Source organism: Biomphalaria glabrata, chromosome 6 (genome assembly GCF_947242115.1).
Source record: "Biomphalaria glabrata chromosome 6, xgBioGlab47.1, whole genome shotgun sequence".
NCBI lineage: Eukaryota > Metazoa > Mollusca > Gastropoda > Planorbidae > Biomphalaria > Biomphalaria glabrata.
In genome coordinates, this window is record NC_074716.1 from 47,092,466 (window position 1) to 47,114,879 (window position 22,414).

Below are 22,414 nucleotides of genomic sequence, written 5' to 3' on the forward strand. Positions count from 1 at the left end.
CATTTAACCAGTTGATCGAAGCAATGAATGAGAATGAACAACTAGTTACCACGCCCAAGAAGACAGAAGAACAAACAGATACGATAAAAGATCAAACTAGAATCATGATTAACGAGCTGCTGAACACCCAACAGTATCAGATTGAGTCGACAGATGAAAGAGCTACACCATTGATGAACAGCGAACAATTGTCCAACCAAGTATGTGGCGATACAGACAATTACGATAGGGATGCTGGTGATGGTTATGCTGTCTGTGACTGTGATAGCAAACCAAACGAATGTGGCCCACAAGAAATGAAAAGAGACGGTAGCTGTTACTATTTCAACGAAAAGCAGAATGAGATCGCTGAAGAAACAATAGAAGAGACCTATAGTTTGACCGAAGCTTTAGCTATAGATAAACTTGATATGAGTACCTCAACCAGCCAAACAGATCAAGACAACGTTGGGTCTGCGTCCAAGCCTGTTGCTGTGGGCCTTAAAGACTTCTGTCTTCTATCTGCCAGTGTCTACGAGAGGAACTCGAAGTTTGATTACTGCACTCATGCGTTTGACAAGAACTGTACGTACGTAGCTATGCAAGAAGACTGTGAATGCCAAGAAATACACCAACAAGCTCTAGACTTAACAGAAGCTTGTACAGCTATCAAGATAGGCGTGAGAAGCCCTGGTGATAGTCAAGGAATTACAATAGAAACTGATGCTGAAGTTGATGGACCTTTGCACGTTGAATGTTATCAACCTGCCCCACAGTCGAGTTCTCCAGACTCGGATGAAGGTGATGACGTGTTTGACAACTTGCCTTCAAGTGGACTTGCAGCTCATTCGCAAAGCACCCATCGAAGAATAATGCCGAAGCAACTTGTTAGATCAACAGTCTTGATCACTACAGCTATGAAATGCCATACCTTCCTATGTGCTAAGAGGCTGCCATCAGCATTGATCGACAAGAAAGCAAGCCAACGACAACGACATCAACGCAACCAAAGAAATATCAAATTGAGGAGGCGGAGAAAGCGACATATGCAGAGTGCAACGTGGATGGCTCCAACAAGATCAAGATACAAGAACACCCCTTCTCCCACTGATAGACCCCCACCTGCATTGATGAAACTCCATAGCCCATGTTGTTAGAAAACAAGCCCCACCACTTCTCCCGTTGATAGACCCCCACCTGCACTAATGAAACTCCATAGCCCATGTTGTTAGAAAGATTCTGTCCGGAACCATCAGATCAAAGACGAAAGCCTTACTATCAGTTGAAAGTGTGAAGCCACTAAAGAATAATTTAAGAACATTCCTCATGAGAATAGGTTGATGAAGTATAACAAAGGTTTTAGAAGAACGCAAATTAAGTCAGAAGCAAGAAGGACAGAAAAGAAGTAGTTTAAGAAGCCAGAACTGTGAAGTGAGTAACCATCTGAGATAGAACTGTACAAATAAAACTGTACGAGAAGATCAACCCAACAGGCATCGTACAAACCCAAAGTCAGTTGATGTTGTAAGAAGAACATGTGAATATTGCTGTACTGTGATGAACCTGTGTATCTCTGAAGAAGCTCTGTAAAAAGATGCTTGAAAATGTAAAACTTAGCAAGTGAAGCACGAACTCGTTAGAATGCTGCCCAATGTCGTCATCTGAAGGTCGATGTTTCCATACCATGATTGATGAAAACATTTGTGAGGACTTGCTGAAAAATGAGGATTTCGCTCCCATTCTTCTATGGATAGAAGATGGACAACGGCCAGATTGAAAGAACATCTCTGAGAAGGGGGCAACCACCAAAGCTTCCTAATTGATCGTCGATCGATTTCATCAGTATCGTGATGAAGTAGAATCTGTTCGGGACGAACAGATCTAAGAAGGGGGCAGTGTTACAAATGAACAGTGATAGGTAGAGGTCAACGTATGACCCCGGCGAGATGACACAGCAGCTAGTGTTCCCTGGAATCTACATGTACAAACAAAGACAGGATGTGACGTGTCCTCACGTGTTGTTCCAGGGGACGAATAGATCTAAGTAGAGGGACAGTTACTAATGAACAGTGACAGATAAAGGTCACTACGTGTGACCCCGACTTGATGACACTGCATCGAGTGTTTTCTGGAATCTACGTGTATAAATAGAGACAGGATGTGACGTTTCCTCACGTGTTATTTCAGAGAATACTAGCCGTGTTTGTGCAACTTTGGACAAGCGATTAGGGACTCTATATAAGCCAGAGAGTTAATGTGAAAATCAGTCGTATGGAGTCGTGAGTGAGCCGTTACAGTCGATACAGACGATGTAAGACGTGTGCGGCTCTGTGGAAGAGAAATGTGTACGACTCGATGCAAGTTAACTAGGGTAGAGTTAACTGGAGTGGACTACTGTCGTTAAAGTCTATACAGCGAACTACAGTGGACTTGAGCCGTTACAGTCGATACAGTCGATGTAAGACGTGTGCGGCTCTGATGTGGTAGACTAGAGTACGACTTGGTTCAGCTTTAGGAGACCTGGAGCGACACTGGGAAGTGTGTCGTTGGTCTGTTCTGTGGAATACGGCTCGATGCAAGTTGAGAAGAGATGAATTGCAACGAAGTGAAGAGATGAATTGCAACGAAGTATAGCTAACTGTAAACTGACAGATATTGTACAGTCTTCTACGCTACATGTTACAGTAACGAATTGTTAGAGTTAATAGTCATTAAAGTTATATGAAACTGAAAGTTTAGTCGTCAAGTTCTTTGCTGTGTTTTTATTTGTGTGCCTACTAGTACATTTAGCCAGAAGATTCAGAAATACGTAACAATACACTTGGGTCTTATTGAGACATTAGTGAACCTTTCATTCTACCTTGTTTGTGGCGACTGTTTGAACTAGCACCTTCCCGGCTCTCAAGTGGACAAGATGTCGACTAAATCTCTCTGGCTCTAAAAAGATCTAGCTGTCTATAAATCCTTCAGACGCTGAAAAGATCAATATGTCAACTGAATCTCTCCGCCACTAAATTGATCTAAATGTCGACAAAATGGTCATTAAGCGTGGGCGTGTGCTTAAGATAAATAAATAAATAACTCATCAACAGTTTAGCAGACAGACATTCTACCAAATTAAAAAAAAAAATACGGATTCGGGCCATTAGCGCCCCTTGGTTGAGTTACCGGTTTTTCCAGCGCGGCAGCATACATTTTAAAGACGAATAACTGTCTTAGAGAGCAGTTTAAGTTGAAAAATGAATGAGAGAGAGAGACAGAACAGAGAGCAACTAATACAAATGAAAGTTTAAAAGAGAGTTAATACCTTTTTACTTTTTTTTTCTTACATTTTGATCCAGATTTTAGTTGTTTTGTTGTTGTTTTTTTGTTGTTTGTTTGGTTTTTTTTTTCTGCCATGATACGCCATGAAATCTGCAGATGTTATTTCCCCTACACTCCATGAAGTCTAGGAGGCGCGCTTGGCTTCCAAACCAGGATCCTGGATTCGAATCCTGGTGAAGACTGATTTTTTTTTTAGACAGATGACCTTTAGATCGCAAGGTTCTGAAAGGAGGAGCTTTACTTCTAACTCCATGAAGTCTGCTGACTCTCCAAGTTCAATGATTGTGACTCCATTAATCTGCTGTTGTAGGTCGACCTGGATACCGGAATGTTGACATTAGCAACGAGAAATAGGCAACCTTTTTACGTGATGATTTACACTCTACATTCTGACGCATGCGCAGTCAATAGAATCCTGTTTGAACTTTAACCTCGGGTCAAGGTTTATGTATCGTCCTGCGTTACGTAACTATATAGTTCACAGAAGATAAATGTATTCCAACTGACCTAGAAGCGATATAGTTGCCAACAGTAATGGTCGACTGGTATACAGCGGGGCAAGATGACCTTGATCGATAAATCTGTTTTGGCTCGAAACTGGAGACGATCTGCTGCAAAGTAGATGTTGTTTTTTTGTTTTTTTTGTTGTTTTTTTTTTACAGCGGCTCAGTTTTCTGTATCATTTTATGTTAGTAAGCGTAGTTGATACGCTAGACACGTTGGCATGGTGATTAGAGGATGGCAGTATAAAACACCAAACTATGGGTTGGTTTGAGTCAGTGTTGAACGTGAAACTATGGGTTGGTGTGAGTCAGTGTTGAACGTTAAATTATGGGTTGGTTTAAGTCAGTGTTGAACGTGAAACTATGGGTTGGTATGAGTCAGTGTTGAACGTTAAATTATGGGTTGGTTTGAGTCAGTGTTGAACGTGAAACTATGGGTTGGTTTGAGTCAGTGTTGAACGTGAAACTATGGGTTGGTTTGAGTCAGTATGGAACGTGAAACTATGGGTTGGTTTGAGTCAGTGTTGAACGTGAAACTATGGGTTGGTTTGAGTCAGTGTTGAACGTGAAACTATGGGTTGGTTTGAGTCAGTGTTGAACGTGAAACTATGGGTTGGTTTGAGTCAGTGTGGAACGTGAAACTATGGGTTGGTTTGAGTCAGTGTTGAATGTGAAATTATGGGTTGGTCTAAGGCAGTGTAGAACGCAAACTATGGTCTGGTCTGAGCGAGACCATTAATTATGGCAGGCCTCAACACTGACCTGCGACTTCGCAACCTGTGGGTAGTTGAGACCAATAGCTCATTTTCCTCGTCACAGGACTGTACGACTTGGCAACGAGCTATTGGTCTCCACTGCCCACAACGACGATGCAGGTCAGTGTACAGGCCTTCTATAACGACTGGCCTCGGTTTGAGGCAGCGTGGAACTTGAAACTATGGGATGGTTTTAGAGAAGTGTTGAACGCGAAACTATGGGATGGTTTTAGAGCAGTGATGAACTCGAAACTATGGGATGGTCTTAGAGCAGTGATGAACGCGAAACTATGGGATGGTCTTACAGCAGTGATGAACTCGAAACTATGGGATGGTTTTAGAGCAGTGATCAACGCGAAACTATGGGATGGTCTTGAAGTAGTGATCAACGCGAAACTATGGGATGGTCTTAAAGCAGTGATGAACGTGAAACTATGGGATGGTTTTAGAGCAGTGATGAACGTGAAACTATTGGTAGGTCCGAAACAGTGTGGTACACGATTTTGTTATTCCCTATGTTTCTAATTCTTTCATGACTTCAACATTTTGTGAGACTCCGAGAAAAGTTAACCTTGACCTTTGCATTCAGTCCCATAGTGCCTCTAGCCCACTAATAATGTCGTAGTTCCACTGATCTTCCATTTATTCCATGAAACACTGCACCAGCGGTGTCCGAACTAGTCATCTTCCTGGAACCCCTACAACTGTCAATAAGCTTACATACGTGATAGACGTCCCATCAACTGACTGAGTGTAAAGTTATAAGCCCTTATAATCCTTGACTTACAATGTATTGTTATTTATGAACGCTGGCCCACATAAGTTCTTTATGGATCTAAATATTTAAAGCTTCCCCTCTCGACCCTTTGTGCCTTCTCTCTCTCTCTCTCTCTCTCTCTCTCTGTCTCTCTCTCTCTCTCTCATGCACACCTGCCTCAAGGGGACCACCCTTGGATACTTTGTCCTTTTCTGCCCTCTGGACATTTTGAAAAGTTTTTGAGACATCTGCATCCTGTTGATGATGTCTTTCTTGGTTTCCCACTTTGACGGACCTATCGATACCAGTATCGATACCAGTTTGGATGTATTTATTTGTGTAGAGTATATTCTCGGTGCCGATTACAATAGCAATTTTCTTAATTGATTAGAATGTAACACAAGGAGTTGTTGACATCAAAACCTATGTTGTTGTTTTACATTAATCTTGGCGAGTATTTTAAAACATTGATACATGGTTTTTATCCGCATCAAACTATATCTTTCATAAGCGGACGGAAAGTTTTATTTAGAAAATAAATGTATGGGCTGATTAGACAGATCCATCTCTCCAGCCTTTGTCTTCTTTTTTATGTGTTATTGTTATGACTTTGTTGTTTTTGTTTTTGTTTTTTTGTTGTTGTTTTTTTTCATTAAAGTACTAGCCGGACATGACCCTCGAGCCTTTAGTTTGATCTAGTACATTGAATCGAGGCCGTTCACGTCGTACAGACAACGAACTATTGGTCTAGACTGCCTACAGGTTGTGACGTTGCAGGTCTGTGTCGAGGCCTGCTATCAGGAATGGTCTCGATCACCTAAAGTAACAAAACACAGTGATTGGTTGAAACTAAACGGAAATGATGAATTTTTGTAAAGACTATTACTACGTCCTACGCATATCTTGATAAAGAATTCACTTCTGCTATTACAATATAGAGTTATCTGTCCTTTTTTTTTTGTCTAAAAAACAACAACAACATATATTGAACTTATTATTATTTATGTTATCATGTGCTGTGATATATCTGTATTGATGGTTGTTTGTGTTGATTTGCTTCTTGCGCACTGCTTAAGTCATTACTATATATAGGTTGCGTGCTAATTGTTGTTAGTCTTTTCTATTTTTAGTAAGTTTTCTTGTTACTGCTTCTGATCAATAGAATGTGTATATTAAAAGCTATGCCTTATCTCCCCTGTCATCGTCTTAGGACGGTTATCTCCCCTGTCATGGTTTTTCAAATTTTGTTTTGATCTTGTAATCTGCAATACTAAGAATAAACTAGTTTGTTGTCTGTCCCTGTGGAAATAGAAGCCAGAGCAACTTTCTGCATCAGATCAACTCTGTAAGAGCTCTGGTATTTGTAGAGCTATTTTTAACAACCTTGAAAACATTTCCTGACAGTGGAATATGTCGAAGTGGAAACTAATTGAAAAGTCATGAGCGGTACGACTGTTGAATTCTTTCATACTCTGTGGGCTGCTCTGGCAATAGTGCCTTAGTGGAAAAAAACATGTCTTGCAACAGTGCCTTAGTGAAAGAAACTGGTCTGACAACAGTGCCTTAGTGAAAGAAACTGGTCTGACAACAGTGCCTTAGTGAAATAAACTGGCCTGGCAACAGTGCCTTAGTGAAAGAAACTGGTCTGACAACAGTGCCTTAGTGAAAGAAACTGGTCTGACAACAGTGCCTTAGTGAAAGAAACTGGTCTGACAACAGTGCCTTAGTGAAATAAACTGGCCTGGCAACAGTGCCTTAGTGAAAGAAACTGGTCTGACAACAGTGCCTTAGTGAAAGAAACTGGTCTGACAACAGTGCCTTAGTGAAATAAACTGGCCTGGCAACAGTGCCTTAGTGAAATAAACTGGCCTGGCAACAGTGCCTTAGTGAAAGAAACTGGTCTGACAACAGTGCCTTAGTGAAAGAAACTGGTCTGACAACAGTGCCTTAGTGAAATAAACTGGCCTGACAACAGTGCCTTAGTGAAATAAACTGGCCTGGCAACAGTGCCTTAGTGAAAGAAACTGGTCTGACAACAGTGCCTTAGTGAAAGAAACTGGTCTGACAACAGTGCCTTAGTGAAATAAACTGGCCTGGCAACAGTGCCTTAGTGAAAGAAACTGGTCTGACAACAGTGCCTTAGTGAAATAAACTGGCCTGGCAACAGTGCCTTAGTGAAAGAAACTGGTCTGACAACAGTGCCTTAGTGAAAGAAACTGGTCTGACAACAGTGCCTTAGTGAAATAAACTGGCCTGGCAACAGTGCCTTAGTGAAATAAACTGGCCTGGCAACAGTGCCTTAGTAAAAGAAACTGGTCTGACAACATTGCCTTAGTGAAAGAAACTGGTCTGACAACAGTGCCTTAGTGAAAGAAACTGGCCTGACAACAGTGCCTTAGTGAAAGAAACTGGTCTGACAACAGTGCCTTAGTGAAAGAAAAGGCTCCATTCGAGCTCCGTCTCGGTGGGCTGCGACTCAGCTGCGGAAACACGGCCAAATATCTAGGGGTGACCCTGGATAGAAAATTGGCAATGCACTTGCACATCCAGGAAGTTGAAAGAAAAGCCTCGGAGAAGACTGGGTTAGTAAGAACGCTGGCCAGCACTAAGTGGGATGTCCGCGTTGACATGCTACGCACACTGTACATTGGGGGCTGTCCTCTCGCAAGTCGAATATTCCCTTCCGGTCCTATTCTATGCGAGCAAGACGGCCCTCGAATCATTCGATAAAGTGCAGGCCCTGGCATTGAGGTTCATAACTGGCACATTTAGGACGAGCCCAACGTGCGCTGCAGAAGTTATGTGTAATGTGCCTCCTCTCGGCCTGAGGAGAGAGAGGGCGGTATTTGTAGCCCTGAAGCGCTATAAATGGAGAGACCCAGGCCTCCCTACCCAAATACTAACTAGTCGGTGGAGAGAAAAACACAGGATCCGACGGCAGTCATTTATGCACATCGCGACAAATTTGAGTGTGCAAGCTGGACTCACCACCGACCGGGTACCAATCCGAAGGATAGGTACTTGCCCTCCATGAAGGAGTCTGCCCAGCCCTCCCATAAACTTTACAGTAGCGGGACTGGAGGGGGGGGGGGCACTAGAAAACACATTCCACCGGACAGACTCAAGGAGATGGCATTGAACGCACTTAAATTGTACCCATCCGATGCCATCTACTGCTACACAGATGGGTCCGTACTGAAGGACCCCGCGAAAGCCGGGTTGGGGCCTTCGTATGTTACTCAGACCTCGACCCAGACAGGCTAGCAGGCTTTGATGCCGAATTCACGGCTATCATAACGGCTCCATAGATCGCAAGGTCTGAAAGGGAAACTTTTTATTTTTAAGATGTCTGAATCAGGATGGGTTTTCTTTTTCTTCGTTTGTTTTTCTATTTCTCTCTGTATGTATTGTGTACCTGTCAAGTTCGTGTACATTAATGTAGATATGATTCTTTTTTTTTTTCTGGTCATATCTGACAACTGATAGTAGTGGTTCCTATAAGCCACACACACACACACACACACTTTTTGTTTCGCTCTCTACGCCACCAGGATACGTGTGTCTGTGAACTTGTGGACGTGTTTTAATTCGTGTACCCAAGTGAACACGTGCTGGCCGTCACACACGGTCCGATTGAAGTGATTGGTTCCGTATCCGGGGGGGTTGACCTCACGTGTCCCATCGAGCGACCTTGTCGGGGGGGGGGGGGTGGGGGTGGACAACTGCTGGTCAGACCTAGAGACTTAGTGCCAGCGTGCACTTTGATCTAAAACTATAACTATATCTACGTGTCCTCCACCGCGTGTCGACAGTTCGACGTCTGTGTGTTTCAACCTCCACAAGCTTCTCGCCCCACCCACCGTTTACCCACAATGTAAACTTGCACGTGAAACCAAAATGGTAGCCACTCGAGGAAAACGATAGATGTCACACGTTTGTCATTTGAAGCAGGGCCGGATTTAGACTTCGTAAGACCCTAAGCTTATTGAGATATGGGGCGCCATATACATAAAGCAATTTTTTCCATTGCTCTTTCTCTAAAAAGTTGAAAAACATCCATTATGAGCCCCACACACACCTACACATACACACACAGTTTGGGCATTAAGCTATAAATTAGGTTGTCTATAGGTGAATTCAGCACTGATTTTACTACATTATAGCTCCGAAGTGTGGCTACTAACCAATTATAATTTATTTATTTTTTTTTTTAATTTTTATATAAGGAAAAGCACTATACCATCACTGCCATATATCAATACTGCAAAGTTTATCTCCCGTTTTTATATAAAACAATTAATCAATTGGGTTAATTCTTTTATTGATTCGTGTATTGTCTTCAACAGTGAGCAATTGTCACGTTGATTGTGCAAAATTTCACCTTGATCCGAGAATGGGAAGTGGGAGAAAAACGTGATAAAGAATGCACCTAGACAGACAGACAGAAGTTTCATTTTAGCTTTGTAAAAATATACTCCAAGTAGTACTAGTATCTAAGAGCTGTGTTATTTTGTTGTTGTTTTGTTTTAACCGTGGCTGCAAATACCGCTTTGGCCTTGTTGTCCCCAGACTGAACATGGCCCATTCCTTTCTCATTCTGTTATCGTGAACTGTCTTCTCTTCCCTTTCCTGTATTTGCCGTGACCTACATCTCCTGATGCACTGCTCTTTAATGTCAGTTCGAAGACATTTTGGGTCGAGACTGGACTTCAAATTTCATCATCCTTTTGTTGCTCTGTGACCTGGTGAGACGCAGACTGAAAGTTGTCTACGTTGTTCCGTCTATTTGGACAGGAACTAGCTGCTCATTGCGCTGTTTCTCTGTTTGTTGTTTTTTACAAAGTTTATATCAACTCACTCTTGTCTGTCCGTCTGTCTGGTAAAAAGTTTGAACATGTTTTTGTTTTTTTTTTTTTGTTTTTTTTTTACAAAATTTATATCAACTCACTCTTGTCTGTCCGTCTGTCTGGTAAAAAGTTTGAACTTTTTTTTTTTATGTTTGTTTTTTTACAAAATTTATATCAACTCACTCTTGTCTGTCCGTCTGTCTGGTAAAAAGTTTGAACTTTTTTTTTTTTTATGTTTGTTTTTTTACAAAATTTATATCAACTCACTCTTGTCTGTCCGTCTGTCTGGTAAAAAGTTTGAACTTTTTTTTTTTATGTTTGTTTTTTTTACAAAATTTATATCAACTCACTCTTTTCCCATTCCCATGGCCTAAATTGTGCCGATGTACCTAAACTCAAACTCAACCCATTCTCGGATCAAGTTGAAAATTTGCATAATTATTCATGGTCGATAACAATTCACGAATCAATCAAAAAAATTAACCAATTAGTTAATCGTTCAGTACTAATTAATTTATTTTCATGTAAATGGCAGTACTTAACGGTTCCTTTCCATAGATATGTTTTTTTTTAAGTATTTTATTTTTTTTTATTGCTTGTAACAATACCTCTATTCAATTCGTGGAAACAAAAAACTTGGTGGAAATTTCTGGGTGTGAAAATTGTGCGCCTCGTCTTCTAAGTCTATATATAACTACTTCACATTGGAATATTATAAGGCCTAGTGGATTTATACATTCGATTCTTTCTCCGGAGGATGGGGGTAAAAATGTTCCATTGTTTTTTAACTTTAATATTTATTAGTTATCAAGAGAGAAAAAAAAACTATCTCTATAAGTTGTATACATGAGGTATTGTCTTTTTACAAAAAATTATTTTTTAATGTTTTTTCTTTTGTTTGTTTTTCTTTTTTTACTTCTATTTGTTTTCTCAAAGGCTAACATGACGTCAAAAGTCAAAACGTCAAAACTTGCCTCCCATGGTGAAACTCTCTCTAAGACAGACGCCACTAAACACTGCCGTTTTGAAGAGAAAAAAAATTAATGAATGTACAATCTTTCTATAAAGACATTTAGAAAAAAAAAACTTTTAATAAAGTCGAATAAATTTATGCGATTCTATTGAAACCCTTAACACTTCATACTTTTTTCGCGTGAATTCACTTGGTTAATATTCTTTCTTTTAGTGTCATTAAGGCATACTTTGTTGCTCTAGTGTCAGAGCAAAGAAGCAAATAAGCATTTCTAGATTTTTTTTATTACTATTATTATTTTTTATGTAAATTCATTTCCATGAATAATTTGCCATCAGTGTATCTCAATCTTTGTAGTTTGAACACATTCTTTTACTGTAAACATCGTGTAAGCTGTGGTGTAGTGGAGGCGGTACCTTCAGGAAAGGGGGATTTAGAACGCTTGTCCTCCTCTTTCCCCTTTTGAAAGTTTTACAAATAGTCTGTTTCTTTGTAAACATAGAAAGCTGTGAGTATTGGTAAAACACTCTTGTATGGCTCTGAGACCTGGGTGCTCTATCGAGGGCATTGGAGACCCATCCAACAATTCCATTAAAGGTGCCTTCGCTCCATAATGGGCATACGCTGGCCATACTGTACTACAAATCACGTGTGTTCTGCTGGAAGCCGGTGTGGACAGTATTAGTGTTATTAGTGGAACAAAAATAGACTAATTTCAATTGAACAGGAATATATAGACCACGTGTTTTGATGATATGTTCGGATGTTGAGCTGTTTTTATGGGGCTGTTGATGAGATGTTTATATGATGTTTATATGATGATGTTGAGATGTTGTTATGATGATGTTGAAGTGATGTTCCTTGTGGTAGTGTACTGTCGCTACGTCTCGATTGATATTATCCTTCCAGACGTCACCACTCTCGTGTCTCTGTGTCTTTTCAGAGTCCAGCCCAGTTGTGACAAAGACCAATGAACACACTGAAGAGGACGCCCTCGAAAGTCCTCCAGCCCAGGACGAGTTCGTCAGCGACGCCTTCGGGGAGCACAACATCAGCGAGGAGGACATCCGCAAAGAGATGGAACAGCAGCTGAGGATCTCTCCCTCTGGAGCCAAAGCAGGTGAGTCGCCGACCTTGTAAGGGGTTTTATTTTATGGTTGCCTTCAGCTGGTCATTTTGGTGTTAGTAATAAATGCGCACAGGTATTTGTGTTTGCATTTTAATTATTTATTTTATGCTACAGTATCTGTGTTTTTATGCAAGAAGACCAAAACTATGATTTATGTTTGTATTCTGGCAAATTAAATGTAGCAAAATTTTCATTGTACATAGTCACAAACCGAAGAATCAGAAACAAAAGAGTTCTCTAAAATATCGAACAGATGTTTTTTTAATTGGTTAATCATGGACATGATTGTGAAAAAGTAATTAAAGGAAAATCCAGTTGAAAATTGACAACAGTAAACATTTACTTGAATAATTCTGTTTGATTACTTCATTGCAACTTTGTGTAAAGCGAAGTTGGTATCTAGTAAGTAAGCTATCTAGCATCCTATCTAGCATCCTCGACCACTGTAGAAGTTCGATAGGAAGAGGTTAACCCTTTCTCTCCGCAATTATTTTCCTCGTTCCGATAGTATTATTCATTTTGCTCATTTGTATTTAATTATCCTGTTCATATTAAACTTCAATAATTATTTTTTTTGTTAGTTAGTTTATATTTGGTATCGAATTACAGGAAAATGTATGCCCTTTTTACAAAACACAAATTAAAATAAATCCAAAAATCCATTTAGTTTAATGGGTTCAAATCAACGTTGGCATCGTCAATTAGGAAAGAGTTAACTAGCTAGCCGTATTAGCGATTCGGACCAATGACATTATAGTCCAAACCTGTCCAGCCACCAACATGGACGACTTGTTGGAATGCGAACAAAAAAAAGGGGAGGGGAGCTGCTTTCGAAATTAGAATTTTATCATTTATAATTGTATATGGTTTTAGTTTGGACACTGTAAAGTGTAATTCATATGAGGTTTAAAGATATGCACGCATTCATATATATATACACACACACAGTCTGCGTAAGATTACGCAATGAGAAACATAAACGTCTTGATTCAACGAGTCTCCAAAACTTTCATTTCGAACACTGCTCCTGGTGGTGTGTGTTGTTGTTGTAACATCAGATGTAGACTTTTGTTTTTCTTCCCCCCAACTGTTTCGTGTTTGGTAGGAAATATTATTTACCCTGTCAGATTAAAGAGCCCACGTCCTGTAACAGATCTTTGTTGGGAGGGGGGGTTAAACTTTGACCGTTTGAGAGCCACTGCTCCAAGCCAAGAGATTAGTGATGTCAGTGTCACATCTTGACTAGATCTAGACCAGCTGTTGGTCTACACGCTGACATATTGTTGTTGTTGTTGTTGTTGTTGTCTTGTTGTAAGTCTTGTGCTTCTGTGTTCTGCTACGTGTGTGACGTCACTTTGCAGATGACCAGGCTGTGGACGAAGGCTGGAAGAAAGATCTCGAGGAGAAACTGTTGGAGCAAAGAGGCAAATAAACCTTCCTACCTTTGGGTTTTAGTGTTACACTGTTACTATTTCTTTTTGATATCTTTATTCATTTCTGCGAATAATTGCCATCAGCGTTTCTCAATCTTCGCAGTGTGGGCACACTTGTTTTACTTTAAACGTCGTGTAAGCTTTGGTGTAGGCGGTACCTTTAGAAAAGGGGGTTAAATTTTTTTTAAAGTATTCAGTCTTCCTCATTCCATTTTGGAAAGTTTTACCAATAGTCGTAGTTTTCAATGTTTCTTGGTAGAAATAGTCACATATCCATTCACTATGAAGTTTTTGATGAGATGTTTTTACGAGGATAATGAGATATTCTGATAAAGTGATAAAGATATTCTGATGGTGATGTTGACGACAAATTTTCAACAGTTCTGTTAAATTTGATATGCCAAGACAGATTAATATTGAAGACTTGCATTCTGTTCTTTTTTTTAAACCCTTAAAAGGAAACTCTGCGGTCGCGGATAATGCGGGTATATGTCTGTACATGCCAAGAGCAAGAAGCTTCCCTTATTTTGTTGAATGAGAATATAAATTTCAACAATTCTAAGTTTTATTTCTTTGTTGTTGTTGTTTGTTTGTTGTTTTATTCTTGAAGATTGAGAAACGTTGATACTAAGGAGATCTACAGTCTTTGCTCTCAGTGCCCCCCAACTAACACGTACACCTTCTTTAACTCCTAAAATAAGAGGCTGGAGGGAAGTCCTTGTGTTATTTCGCCCTTTTGTTACTTCATGTTCCTCCGTAGCAAGAAATATCCAATAACAAAAAGGCGAGACTGTATTTCTTTATAGACTTTTTTTCTTTTCCTGGTTTGTTTCTTGTCACAATGATTTCAAAGTCTTTCCAGCTAACTGCTGCTACCACTGTTTGGCTTTGACTCAAGACGCTTATCTTTTAGGCCTTTAACTTTGCATTGCCAAACTTAGTAGCGACGCTTGAAAATGTAGCCAGGTTTTCTAGCTTTTCTTCTGTCTGTGCGTGTGTGTGTGTGTGTGTGCTTATGATGTCTGAAAGAAGTGGCATTTATCACTACATTTATCACTGCATTTATCACTGTAACCAGCTATTTGTTATCGTGTTTACGTAGCTAGGATGAACTAACATGCACAACACAAACCTGTTGTCTAATACGAATGAATGAGTTGAACAAGTCAGACTGAGTTCTTTCTGAATGAGTGTTGTCTTTGACAGAAACAAAAAAGGTAAACAAAGATCTGGGGATATTGGACAAGATGTTTTCTTTTGACGTTTAACTTTATTATGTTTTTTTTGTTTTTCTCTTATTGTTTTTTGATAGATCTGGACTATTAGATGGCTATAGAATGTAAATGGGATTTGGTGGCTAAGCGGTGTGGAGTTTGAATCCCTGTGTCGACTGGGGTTTTGACATGTTGAGATTTTTAGGACGCCCTTGAGTCCACCCAGCTCTAATGGGAAGTAACGGCGGTTGGTCGTTGTGCTGGCCACATGACACCCTCGTTAAATATTGGCTATTCGAACCGACGAGATTCCCATCAACCTCACTCGTAGGTCGCAAGGTCTGAGAAAGGAACGTAACCGTGTCATGTACAAAAAAATGTGTTTGATTTAGATATTGATTTAGTCATGCATTCAGCTTATTTGGAAAGTTCCACCAGTCCCCAGATGCAGTGAAAACGTTCTGTTTGTGGTTCTTCTGTCAATATTTTGTTTGGTAACAGTAACATCTTCTTCCAGCAAGACCGGAAGCATCTCTTGACTTCCCAGAAGGCCGATGAGAATCTAAATTCTGCCAATTCTCTGCCTTTTCTCTGACCTGTTGCATACATTATCTGGTCTTTTCACCTTTCAAAATACCTAATGTCTTTTGTAATATTTTTAGAACATAATCATCTATGCATTTTGAAGTTGTCTTTCGGATTATTAGTACATGTCACACCATCAGGACACTGCTCCTTCTCTGTCACGTGTCACACCAATGACTTCGAACAGGACACTGCTCCTTCTGTTATAAATTTTTCGCTAAATGGATCGAATTCGTGTGTACATTCAAAAACTACCGAGTATTTTCTTGTGATTTATATTTTCCTAATTGCCTAAAGTTTAGCGTCACATTTCCTCCGCGTGCTCTCTTGTCTTGAAGTTTACAAATAAATTCGGTTGAGTTATCGCAATGAAGCCAATTAGTTATTTTCTGTGTCAACACTAAAATAAAGGGAGACAAGCTTTCTGTAACTAACAACATTCCAGAGTAGCTGTACTTGTAGTTTGTTATTGATGGGCAGGCACATTTCCTGATTTAAGTCTTAGAGACTTCCTTCAGAGACGTTGACATTACAAATGCTAAGCTGGTCAAAAAGAAAGTAGACAAATTTAGTCCCAGATTTTTTTTTGCTGATGTGCCAAAATGTATTTTTAACCTTCACATGTAATTTGGCTTGATAAATAGAAGCACAAGTTGCGCGTACTTTTAGATAGAAGTCCTCATTTCACTTTGGACAACCTTTAACGATCTTGTCCTGCTGCACAAAGAATGTCTAATTAGTGCGTACTGTCCGCTAGTCAACTGTTGACATATTGTGTTTGTAAGTTAAGTTGTTTGTTGTTTCTGTTAAAACAGAATCCGTGTTAAAACCAGGACTTAAAAGATAAAGCACTTACAGGTGGTGGAGGGATAGCGCTGAAAACAAGAGAATACATTTTCAAGATTCTTCCTTTCTGACCTTTGCGATCTATAGGGCAGATGATGTTAAGGTGTTTTTTTGTTTCTTTGGCCAACGGTTAACGAACAGGATGTTATGTGGCCAGCACAACGACCAACAGGCTTTACTGTCCCCAATAAAAGTCAGGTACCCATTAGAGATGGGTGGACTCAGGGGTGCCCTAAAAATCCAGAAATTCAAAATCCCAATTTTCACCCAGGAATCCAAGTTCGGAAGCCAAGCGTTTAACCACTCAGCCACCGCGCCATTTAAGTTCTGTATGAGAAAGACTATTTTGGTGTTGGCTTTTATCGCATGGCTCGTTTTAAGGTCGCCGAGAACACACTTGGAACCCTAATGAAAGCCCTTACTCTGAAGCCAGGCGTATCGGAAAACAATTACTTAAAGAGATCCCCTGTGGACAGCTTTTTTTTTTTTTTTGTCATCTTCTTCTTCTTCTTCGTTCTCATTGTTATGTTGGAGTGTTCATGTGACTAGACCAATATATGAGATGAACTGCGCAGTGGTTTCCAAATCAGGGAGCTCTCCATATAGTTTCCTTTCTATTGGGGTGATTTGGGGCCAATGTCTTATACGGGCCTCTTGGTAAAGAGAGCAGTTTTGGAGGACGTGGTCGGCATTCTCTGGTGATACTCCACTTGGGCAGATTTCAATGGTTCCAATTTTGAGCTTCCGGTACATGTGTTGTTGTTGTTTTTTTTTGTAATCCAATCTGGTGAACTACGCAGGTCCCTAACGGGTCCCCGAGCGGTCATGTGAAATGCTACACTCATCTGTAATCTACGGATTCGAAGACCTGTGTTTGACGTGTAAAGCATGTTTTCGTATGTCGGACTGCTGAATGACCATTCGAGCATTGGCTTGTATGGTGCAATGAAAGTGGTGCGCGAATCAAGTCAAATGTACTTTTTGGTGTCGTAAACTGGAGAAGACAAAACCTTTGGAAGCCAGTGCTTGTTATCAAATGTCTATACAGTGCCTTTCGATTACTTCAGTGTTGAAGGAGGTCATGGCATATGTAACAGTTGAGCATTAATCAATAATTAGAATAATAATATTTTTTAAAGCATATCTATGTAGGTAAAAAAGAAATTCATGTCTGCACAGACCTTAAAGCCACTGGGTTATATGGTTAATACATAAATATTTTATGCGCACCGTTATATGACGCAACATAGAAAGTATTATTGGATATTTTTAAACATGGCGGCAAATCCATAAATGGCAATCTTTTTTTTGGTGTATCCGGTGTACAGAATAAAGGAAGTGTTCACAAGCTATGCAGAATCAAATTTTTGAAGCTCTTCCGTTTTCTAACTTTAATTTAGTTGGCAACATCGACGCTCAGTCTAGCGTCCTTGACATTGTTTAAGTTAAAGTGAAAATCTTCAAAAAATTTGACTAAGTAATGAAATGGGCAAATGTATTGGATAAAGTGTTTTTTTATTTGTTTAACGAATTGCTTACACTTACCACCTTTATCCTATTTCTTTGTTATATACATATATTCAAATGTGCATTGATTTGACTTGTTCCCTTTCTTTGCTATGCCCCGCCCCTTTTCTGCCGTCACGTGACTTGTACACTGGCGGGTTTTTATTCAAAAACGAAAAAAAAAAAAGTTTTGGAGCTGGTCGCTCGTGAAGAGGAGGAAGAGGATGAGGACTTGAACGATGAAGAATGGGAGAAAGAGCTCTTAGAGGAGATTATGGAGATGAAAGATTGAAGGGCTCGGAGGTCAAGGCTGGTTCAAGGCCGCTGGGTAAATATTTCTTGACGCTGGGTGTACTTGCTGAGTGAGTCACGACAATCTGCTGCGTCTGCTCACTGTCCCCTTTCCTTTTTTTTTTTTCTTTTTTTGTGGTCGGGTCACTCACTGTCATGGCGAATGGGTTTACCACCATTGCCTTGACTACAAGGGCAGTTAACTCTCGTGGTTTCTAGCGCTTTTTATCCCCCTTTGCAAATGGACCTCTTTTTTTTTTTTTTATTTCATATAATATTTTTGATTTGGTGGCAAAGCTGTGGGTTTTTCCTCTTGTGTGTTGGTTTTTTTAAATAGTGATTTATTATTTCAAATTCATAGTAACTTCTGTTCATGTATTGAACCTATATAAGTCTGTAGAGTGTGTGGGGCATAGAACGTATTGGAGAGGTGCCAAATATATACAGATAGATATAGATATAGATACATTATCATATATTGCAGCTGCAGCCTGTGCACGTGTGTTTACAAAGCGCCCCATTGCGACGTCTCGCTAATTATTTCCTTTTTGTTTTAATTGTGTAGAAATGCATTAATTTTTTTTTTAATTAATCTCTTTGTTTCCTTTGTCTCTATTTCCCCCACCCCTCTCTCTCCCTTTCCGTTTCCCTTTCACTCTCTCTCTCTCTCTCTCTCTCTCTTTTTCTTTCTTTCTCTCTCCCTCTCAGTTTCTCTCTCTCTCTCTTTGTTCCCCCCTCTCTCTCTCTCTTTTTTTCTTTCTCTCTCCCTCTCAGTCTCTCTCTCTCTCTCTCTTTGTCCCCCCCTCTCTCTCTCTTTCCCAGTTTCCCTCTCTCTCTCTCTCTCTCTCTAACTCTCTCTATCTCTTTCTCTTTCTTTCTTTCTCTCTCCCTCTCAGTTTCCCTCTCTCTCTCTCTCTCTCTCTCTTCCCCCCCCCTCTCTCTCTCTCTTTGTTCCCCCCCCCCTCTCTCTCTCTCTCTCTCTCTCTCGGTAAGCGTTAATATATGTATAAATGTATCTTTTACTCCCCTCCCAACTCTCTCTGTCTCTCTCTCTCTCTCTCTCTCACTCTCAGTCAATCTGTTCTGTTTTTTTATCGTTGTACCTTATTTCACAATTCCCTTTCTTCTTCTTTCAGTCCACATCTCTTTGTGTTGTTTTGTTTTTTTGTTTTGTTTTGTTTTTGTTTCTTTTCTCCACTTGTCACATCTCTGACAAATAAAAGATAAAAGATGTCGAAGTGTCAGGTCATCATGACACACATCTAACACACACACACACACACACACACACACACACACACATCTAACACACACATCTAACAAAGGGAGTCTGTTGTTTTCTCGTCCTTGGATCTCAGCGCCACCTGGTTTTGTCAGCCTGATTTTTTAACCAGACCAACAAGTGGCAGACGTTCAAACTGACAGCAAAACTAGTCCCCCCCCCCCCCCCCAATCTCTCTCTCTCTCTCTCTCTCTTTCTGTCTCACTCTCACTCTCTCTCTTTCTCTCTTTCTGTCTCTCTCTCTCACTCTCTTTCTGTCTCTCTCACTCTTTCTCTCTCTCTCTCTCTCTTTCTGTGTGTCGCTCTCTCTCTCTCTCTCTAGATAGAATGTCCATTTTTTTATCTTCGTTGTTTTTACAAAGCTTATATCAACTTACTCTGTCTGTCTGTCTGTTTGTCTGTCTGGTAAAACTTTTTTTTCTCCCACACTTTTTCTCGAACCACATTTGCACAATTATTCCTTGTACCTGACAAAACATGACTTACTTTAGACTTAGGTCCTCCCGCGCCGTTCGGCGCATTGGACGGCAAGCTGTCTCCATAAAGATCTGTCGTTGGCAATGTCTGAAGTCTCCACCCATCTGGTGTCCACTGTTCTGAGGTCCTCCATGAAGGTATGGCGCCAAGTTATACGAGGACGTCCCTGTTTGCGCTTTCCTCGTAGTGGCCTCCATGTAACAAAATATGAATCAATAAAAAAAAAACAGTTTATTAATTATTGGTCATTATTACTTTTGTAACTACCCAAATAAGAGGAACAACTGCTACTCAATGAGAGATGTGGATGTATATATGTATTTAATCCCCTTATTACATTTTTGACACGTTTTTTCACCCACTTCCTGTTCTCGTTCGGATCAAGTTTAAATATTATATAATTATTCATTGTCGATGACAATACACGAATCAATCCAAAAATTAACCAGTTAGTTAATCAATTAGTACTAATTAATTACTTTTGTTTTTTACTGCAGAAAGGGAGCTAAACCATGCCATTTTCAGATACATGCAGTAATTAGCGGTTCTTTCCCTTTAGATAAGCTTCGTTTTTTTTTAAGTAATCTTCTTTTTGTTTTGCTTGTTATTTGTTTAAACTGTCAATGTTTGTCTTGCTCTTTGATCCAAGGCCAAGTTTTAAACGTGTCTGCAAGACCCAAAGGCGTTTTCAAATTTTCGATATCTATCTAAGCAAATTTGTGACATATAGATCGCCTGTTGCCGTGACGACGGCGCCAGCAGAAGCAACTCACGTTCAGTTAACCCTTGTCGGGTAGTCATTATTATAGCTTTTATATAGCGCTACTTTCATGCTTATAGCATGCTCAGAGCGCTTTGGTCCAATCTCATCTGTGGACCAGTGGGGGGACGGGGTATCTAGGAGAATGTTTTTCCGTGCTGCATTTAGGCGCTCAGTACACACAACTCTGCCCGAGTCGGGTGTCGAACCTCGAGCCCCCTTTCTAGGTAGCCAAGCCAGGCCAGGTTCAAGCTTCCCACTAGTGATCATGACAGATCGTGGTCATCACTGAAAACATTGGTCATCGTGTTTTTTGAAACTGTCACATAAAGAAGGACATGTTGTTGCCAATGTGCTAAACACAGGCATGACCAGGTCAAGATGCTGCCACGCTAATCATTTGAATGACGCGTTGCCAACTCCAAAGTTGTAACAGGTTTTGACATCCATTATAACATCCAGATGTTTGACTCGTCTGACTCCACCGCACAATGTTGGTAGTTTGGAAGTCTTTGTGCTGACATGGGTTTTTAGAGTTGGTTCTGTTTCCTGGCTGTCCAAATTGGCTCTGGGATTACAATGTAACACCTGGCACTTGATGACCATCCAATCGTACCTGTCCACACATAGAAAGTAATAGAATGCATAAAAAAAACTGAATAGATTCATAACTAGCAATGCGTGTATAATATTGTACGAACAAGACTCTGGCCCCAAAACCTTCCTATAAAACAAAAACTTGGGTCGGTAATTCGCTCGAATGCTGATACAGCCTCATATCTACTGTTGTAGATATTAACAATCGCTTGTCAGGTTTCTAACCCAGTTCGTGTTTGTAATTTGTAGTTGTTGTTGTTTTTTAAATCCGTTTAAAATGAATGTGTCGGTGACGTTCTATACTATTAGATTAATCTGCTCTGGTTTTCTTGATATATATATCACTCTTTTTTTTTTCTATTGTAGTCTCATATATATTATATAGATATAAACTATTGAACACCTAAACTTCCTGGTTTGGTTGTCAATACTAGAGTAGCCTGTTTACAATCGTTGCTTGGTGGTAGCCTGTTAGAAATCGTTGCTTGGTGGTTGCCTGTTTAACTTTTTTTTTGGATTGGTCTGTTCTCTTTCTTTGCATTTTTTTTAATGTCTAAACCATAACATCTTAAATATTAACTATTGCAGAATCGATACGTGATCATAAAATGGAAACTATATTTACAAATGTCTTATTATTTATCGCGATATTTATGGACAACCTTGCTAAGCACACATTTGATAATTGAATGGTTTTATTTATTGAATTGCGAAACCTAATCAAATATATTGTTTGAATAGTTTTCTCTAAGCGCTGAATTCTGTTCGTATAAAATTCTAAATTTATCTTCACTATTTTTACTGGCTTGAAATAATGCCTGAGATGTTTATTCCTAAGAGTAGTTTCATTCTATTGGAGATTTGCAAGATACAATTTTAGCACAGTAATCTCCTCTTTGTTTGCATTTCGATTGTAAAGCCTGTTTACCTCCATTAAGTAATAATAAAAAAAGAAGAAATCAATATGGTGAAATGTGGGAGTGATCAAAAGTAACTTGAAGATAAACGCAAGAAAAAAAATGATCAAGATATGGATAGTTTTAGAAAAAAAAAACAATGTTCAGGACGCCATATTGAAAGATAACTGTTGCCAACTAATAATACCAGTTATAATTTTTTAAAAAAAACGTTATTTTCTAGATTGATAGATAGATGT

At 39.7% G+C, this 22,414-nt stretch overlaps 1 protein-coding gene across 6 annotated transcripts in view; it reads left to right on the forward strand.

Moving 5' to 3' along the window:
• LOC106077898 (synapse-associated protein 1-like) overlaps window positions 1–22,414 on the forward strand; it is an 86,622-nt gene that overhangs the window by 60,107 nt on the left and 4,101 nt on the right. For 2 of the 6 annotated variants that reach the window (XM_013238599.2, XM_013238616.2), the window contains 2 exons: window positions 12,082–12,258; window positions 13,629–13,691. In XM_013238599.2, coding sequence (XP_013094053.1) covers window positions 12,082–12,258; window positions 13,629–13,691 — 240 coding nt within the window. Of the gene's footprint in view, window positions 1–12,081; window positions 12,259–13,628; window positions 13,692–18,039; window positions 18,180–20,398; window positions 20,436–22,414 lie in introns of all 6 variants that reach the window. The other 4 variants (XM_013238608.2, XM_056031502.1, XM_013238633.2 and 1 more) reach the window with 4 other exon arrangements.